The sequence below is a fragment of the Atta colombica genome, unplaced genomic scaffold (genome assembly GCF_001594045.1).
Source record: "Atta colombica isolate Treedump-2 unplaced genomic scaffold, Acol1.0 scaffold226, whole genome shotgun sequence".
NCBI classification, from domain to species: domain Eukaryota; kingdom Metazoa; phylum Arthropoda; class Insecta; order Hymenoptera; family Formicidae; genus Atta; species Atta colombica.
The window spans coordinates 500,758-508,227 of NW_017259323.1; the positions used below are offsets into that span (position 1 = coordinate 500,758).

Below are 7,470 nucleotides of genomic sequence, written 5' to 3' on the forward strand. Positions count from 1 at the left end.
TATAATTTTGTTTTATTATATCACTCTTGATGTAAGAATATCAGATATTTCACTGTGAATTGGCAATTGATAATCAGAAATTAGCTAAGAAAATATATTTATAAATAAGTTATAAGTCAATACAAAACCGATATTTAAAAAAAAGTTTATTTATTATTAATCAAAAATTTATCCCAAAATTATATATATTTGATTATCATTATGTACAATGAAACACCTTGTATATTTTTACATCATGATATCACTTACTATATTATCAATATATCTAGCATATGCATTTGTTTTCCTCTTGTATTCTTGGATCAGTTTTCTGGATCTAAATAAATCTTTTCCTTGCGATAGTAAGCGCACGCTCACGTAAATCGACTTGACCTATCGAACAAGCTGATCGAGCGTTCGAGAAGAACATTAGCAAGGCGCGCTCGAGGCGAAGTCTTTCCAAGATAATCCATTTCCGTTGAAATAGCAAAAGGCGTATTAACGTCGCGAACTTCACAAAGACGAATCACAAGCTACCCGACTCTGGATGTGCCGTTCCGAATATTAAATGTCCAAAGTAAGGTTACCATACACGTCGTCGTTTACTGATAAATCTCAGAAGGGTAGCACGAGTCGCGGATAGAGATTTCGCGTTTACAGTGCTGTAAATAATAAATTTATAACGAGATATAACGTTATGATGTAAAAACGTAATGTCGTGCCTACCGTAACATATAGATGTAGCAGTGGAAGTAGAAGCGTGCATATATAGATGTGTGTGCTTCGCTTCCTCCTTTCCTCTCTCCCTCTCTCCAATATTATGTATATACGTTATTACTCTATAAATATTATTATCTACAATAGGCCAGCTATATTTATCGTTACTTTCTCCATCAAGAGGACGGTGACTGCCATTCGTAATCGCGAATGAGAACGCATTTCCTTTCTACTCGCGGGTAACTAACGTTAGCAAAGTTCTGAAAAATAAATTAGTGAGAAAGCTTATTGATGGCTTTTGTATAGAAATCTCTATATGTAAGAGAGAAAAGATTCGAAAGCAATGTCTAGGGCATAGAGAGTGAGAAATATAAATCTTTCAGTAAATCAATATCCAGATTAGAAAAGAAAAAAAAGTGTAGAAATTCAGTCCGTGCCAGGAGGATTCCCGTTCGTGATGATCCAACTAGCGATGCAGCTGTTCTTCTGTGAAAATTTCATAGGGATCGCTTTAATAGCGATGCACGATAATGTACTATCCATGATCCCCAATTCTGCGAGTACACGCCATAGGTTTTTTGACCAGGCCGTTGACTCTATCACTTATCGCGAAGCCAATTAAATAGCCCGTTGTAACGTTGTTGTATCATGTTTTGATTCACGAACGTGGTAATCGTATGGTGATCGCGATTAATTTAACGAGCATGCCCTATGATGATCGAGGAAAACTTTAGTATGTACGCGGGCGTATGCTTTAGTGGGATGATGTGCATGTGCACGTATGCAACTACTGAACTTTGCCATTTGATCCTACTTTGCTCCGTTAAGTTCAGGGTTGCTGAACTCCTTGCCTTTAGCGTTGAAGAGATTGAGGAAGCTAGTAGCGTTAAGCGTCAAGCTATGTTTCGCTAATCGATGACTTTATAATGCTAATCGTCTCGGTTATTTTGTATAGAAATTATCTATTATCACATAACTATGAGGCAGCAGAGATTGGATAACTTTTATTAGATAATTTTCAACTTGTGCGCTAAGTTGAATATTACCTCGTTATAATGTCACTTATCCATGTAGTTCGATTATCCTAATATGCTATTCTCTAATATCATATTTTCATAAAATTTATTAATTTTAGATAATTTGTCGAGTAATAGCGTAACCACTAGTATGTTGATAATTTTATCGAATTATATAGATTCCATTAATAACCTCATTATGTAATAATTTTATTCTAAAGATTATTTTATTTCGAAATTTCAATAAAGATTTGAATATTCTATATGAAATATAAAATATTTTTTGTATTAAATTGCATAAATCAATTATGATTTAATACAGTAAATAAATTATCGAGTTAATTAACTTCGAGCACTGACCTTCTTGAGGTGTCCTTTATTGGTGCCCACGAAGACCACAGTATAATCACCGGTCGAAGTGGCCGCCACAGCCGTCAAGTGAGTCTCGAATGTCAAAACTGCAGTCGCACCCATCGGCTCTTCACCGCCTAAAGGCGTATTCACATCGAGACCACAAAAGTCTTCGCCGATCGTTTGCAGTTTCTGTGAACAAAAATAAACGAGATTCAATAAGTTATATGTGGAGAGTATGTACATATTTGATAATGGCAAATATCGATTATATGATTAATCTTAAATATTATGAATAGCAGCCATAATTTTATCGATTGATTGCGAATACAGTTATTTATAAATGTTTGGTATGTAAATTATCATTTACAAATTAATATCTGTGTCATATACAGTACAGTTTAATTAATTGCGATGGTAAATGAAATAATAATTAAACGTAATTTCAATATTTTCAATTTAATAAATGTCATAAAATTGTGATAAAAAATATATTAAATAGATACACATATATACGGGAAGAAAATTAACTTTAATTATTTCCATTTATTTTTATAAAATATTTAATTTGTATTTATTATTTTTAAACAAATCATAATTAAAATTTTTTTAATTACATTCATTGATTTGTTTATTTTTTAGATCGTTTAGATGTAATATTTAATATTCCTCTTTCAGGAGTAAAATAAGATGCAAGAGAAACAAAAGTATCCTAAGGTTAAGAATTAAAAACTTACTTTATAATGACTAATTCACTGTTTGAGGAAATCACATAATTTTACTCGCAGATTCTTAGCTTCGCGTTAGAGTGCGTTAGAGTGCAAAGCATAACAACATAAATCTTGTTTTGCACTAATAAGAAATTGCAAAATTGCTCATCCTTCTGTTCTACATATCTATATGTAAAGTGTTATTAAAATCTGAATTTTCTGTGGAGTATGTTGTCTCTTCTATACAATATACTCTCTCATCAGATGTGAAATTATTATCTTTTATCATAATTAGAATAAAACGATTCTTTATAGTTTATACACGCTGGCATTGATTTATAATACAAAAATAACACATCGTTAAAGCAAGACTTATAAAAATAAATGTGTTACAAAAAAAAAACAGCTTTTAAAACGTAATAAAAAAAAAATAATTCTATTAAAAGCATCTAAGTTTTAAAACACTTTATGTATCAAATCGTATCATAATGTACATAATTATAAATATGTAGAAAATATTGACATTAAAATTTTATACTAAAATATTACAAAAATTATTATTAAGAATAATATACATATTATAATAAAATAACATATTTTTGAATAATATTCAAAAATTCGAAGAAAACATTCAATCTAAAAAAAGAGTATAATAAATAGTTATATTTAGTACAATAAATAAAAGCAGAATTAGTATTTGTAACTAAAAAAATTATGTTGTTATTTTGCCAAAATCCAGAAAAGAGAATGAGACTCTTGATGCGAATTGCCTATGAGAGATATACAGGAAAGTGACCTGTATAGTACGAATCTCAGTGGACACAGAATCGAGGGAGTGATTTCGCCGAGTCGGAACGCGCTTCCTTTTTCCGGTGGAAAAGCGGTAGGTTAGCGAAGCGCGAAACCAGGAAAAACATCCGCGGCTAAAATATCGCAGCGAGACGGGCACGATAAATTATCGCACCGTCAACGATTAATTCTTGCCGGACCGGCGATTAATCGCGTCCTACGACACAGAGATGCGATATTTTATTGCACTTTACCAAACGTTTCTTTTCCTCCCCCGCGAAACTTGAAACATGAGAAGCGCGAAACATGTAGAGCTCGAACAAATCCTCTCTCGTGTTCTGTGCGACGTATGATACAAGGCGAATTACATACAACACATTATCCAGTTAAGCTTGACGATTAACCTAATGAATGATATTGTTATTTTTGGTTACCTTCTCGCTAACACTTGGGTTTGTGAAACCTTGCAACCTTTGTCACGCTATATCTTTGGACTGAATACATATTTTTTAGCTTAAAACGTGTAAAATTTACATCTCGAAGTCAGACAAAGACAAATAAACATAAATCAAATAAATAATATTTTATTTTTAATTAATTACAATATTTCAAAAAATTTTTATTGCAAAAATTCACAAAAAATGTACTTTGGATAAAAAAAATTCTCAAATTTTTAAATTTAATGTTCAAGCAAAAACCCATAGGATTTTTTTAGTTGATCCTTTGGACTAACAAAAAAAAATAGTATAATATGAATCATTCAAAAAAGTATAATTATTTGAACTATTGAAAAATAGACATTTTAGAACGAAGAACATATATTTTAATTAATAAATAAAATTTTATTATTTGAATAATAATAAAATTATACAATATAAAGTATATACAATATAAAGGAGTAACAATATAAATAGATAAAAGAATGTACATGTATAAATAATATTATTATAATATGTAAAGTTTATTAAGATTTAGTTTAGAAGATGATACAACACTCGCTCTAAAACAATAAATCCGCCTCGACTGAGCGATCTCCGAAGACTAACAGAAATTATAAAATTTCTACTATTTATTATATTGAAATATAATTCTTTTTAATTCTGCATTTTGTACTTACTTTTGTGTACTTACTTTTATACTATCCGAAATTCAGTAAACATATATTTAATAAAAAATAAAGAAGTATCCAGAATGCCGAAAACTTACAAGCTAATCACATGGAATCCCAAGTATCCTTTTTGAACTTTCGTGCATTCTCACATCGAGACGCAAAAAAAATATTCTTATCATAGACATTTGAAGTTTTTTTTCAGCTTCAATCCAGATCTTCAAATTATATTATAAAAAAGTTACAACAATGTAAAAAATCGCGTAGGATACATTGAATCCATATTAGAGTAAACGCGTTTACGGACTCCCTTGGAGTTAACAATCACTTATAGAATTGTATATATAATTGACATATAATAAACATATGTTATGTAATAGCTATATACCAAAGAAAAAGGAATTCTGTGTCTGACTATTTGGAGCGCGTTCAAACACTACCCGAGTGCTTCCGAATATCATTTTATCCTTATTGTTCATTTTATCTTGAATGTTAAACAAATAAGGATAAAATTATATTCGGAGGCACTCGAATAATATTTTCGCATCCCAGATAGTTAAAGACAGCCAAACAAATTTCCTTTTTCTTTTAGTTATTACACAACATCTTGCACTTATATATAATAACTATTATAAAACAGTTTTTAAGAAAAAATAGTTAATATATTAAACAAAAATTATTAAATCTTAATACATATTACTTTGAACAGTACTAAATAAACATTTACATATAATGAATAAATATTTACTTGAAAAAATAATAGTTAAATCACAAATTAAAGATTTTTGTATCAAATAAATATATGTTTATATTTAATAAAATTTGCTTAAAAGTATTCAAATAAATATATTTTAAAATTTCTTTTTTCGGTGCAGTATAGAGAACTAGAGAAAGATATTTTCATATGAAAATTTTTCTTTAATTAACTAAAAATTTGTAAGTGAAATCATCAGCCATTAATTGCAGCATATTTTACTAGACAACTAGACAAAAATTTAATCATTGCTCAAAATTGTTCAATCGTGTGTTCCTTTTTACTTCAAAGACATTTGTCTTTTCTAACCATTTTGAGCCGTAGGGATTGTATGAGTCGACAGATAGGATAATCCGCCACCCGGGTGTGTTATGTGCGCATACAAAGGCGCATGTATCCACATCAGCGAACAAACCAGCTCGTTCGCGGCGGGAGTCCCATGCGAAGTCGGCTTTATTTGCATTCTAGGGTCGGTTTCGCCACCCTGTACACACGCACGCACACATACGCATACGCCGCGGCGAACAATTATTTGCATTCCCGGTGCTAATACGACAATGCGGAAGGGGCGTCGCGACGCATCCTCGCTGCGGCCGTCCTCGCGGCGACGGCAATAATTACGGAAAATCAGCGACGGCAATACGTCCTTGCACGAAACCGCGCCTAAAGCTGCATCCACGTATGTACAATGAATCCAATTTAAATACATGAATGTTCGCGTGCGAAATACAAATTGCAATATGAGTTAAAATAATTTGTTTTTCTACATATAAATCGAAGTTGATAACAATATAATTAATTAACAATTAATGATAACATTAAATGTATTGGTGCATTAATAATTTACAAGTATGTTGTTATTTAAAGAATGTAAGCATAGTTTAAAAAGTATGGAAAAATCATGAAAGATAAATAAAGTCTTTAATATTTATCGTAACGTGTTTTTGTATTTTACATAGAAGTTAAATATCGAATCATTAAAAAATTAAAAGCGCTACAAATGATATATGAATATACGGTAATATGAACAAATATTCGTTAATAGTAGTTCGAGCGGAACTCTTTATGCGCGCGTGCAGCAATTTGCATATTTAGCGAGGGGCGCAACTATGCACCGTTTCTCACTAATTTTAATTCCGGCGGTAAAAAGATGTTAATATGCGACGTTAATATTCAACCTTAAATATTCCCGCAAAACTTCGAGTTTGCTGGATTTACTCTTTATATTTTCCATGCAAAGGACGAGACTTAAAAAATTCATAGTATGCAAAATTTTTGTCGTCTGCTTTTAATATCTCAAGCACAAAGCCGCTATGTCAATGCTTTGACACACTTGATATTCATATGTTATTTGGCAAAAAACCTCGAGTGCAATAAATTATTCTTGCGACATGATAGGATAAAGAGGGGCGAGCTCGAGATTTCTCCGACCTTCGTCATTTAGTTTAGGATGAAAGAGAATAAACAACTCAAGTGCACGAGTGAGTTGAGTCGATGGGTCGAAAATGAAATAATCGACAGGTTGCAGTTGCAGTTGTAGCAATGTGATTTGAGTGATTTTAATGACCAAATCGGTGCGCAACTAATATAGGATCAAAGGACACGCGTTCGACGCTCGCCTTGTGACAGGTTTACCGAGATGAATATACATGTGTACGGAATGTGATACATCTATACATAGATACACCTGGACGACTAACATCAATAGAACTAATTATCGATTCCCCAGTACCGCTTTGATTCAAGGTGTATATCTATATTCGCTAAGCAAAGTCAATATACATGGGGATAACTCTGGCATACGAATTTCGCGTTTCGTTTCTCTATTTTTTTTTTTTACATTCGAAACGTATTTCCTGTTGACTGATACCGTTGAGCAATAAAAAAGCGTACCCACGGCTGTTATTACAAACGCGCAATCATTCTCGAAAACGTAAACATATTTTGCACGCACACACGCTGTTCTGCCATTCTGATAAAATGTTTCCCAATGAAAAACTTCCAAACTTTTGTATCTGTTGTAATCTGATAAACAGGTATATATAT

At 31.7% G+C, this 7,470-nt stretch overlaps 1 protein-coding gene across 1 annotated transcript in view; it reads right to left on the reverse strand.

Annotated features, from left to right (window-relative positions):
• LOC108688194 (plexin-A4) overlaps positions 1–7,470 on the reverse strand; it is a 183,744-nt gene that overhangs the window by 69,607 nt on the left and 106,667 nt on the right. The window contains exon 2 of the mRNA XM_018194346.1: positions 2,073–2,255. Within this exon, the coding sequence (XP_018049835.1) occupies positions 2,073–2,255 (183 nt within the window). The remainder of the gene's footprint in view (positions 1–2,072; positions 2,256–7,470) is intronic.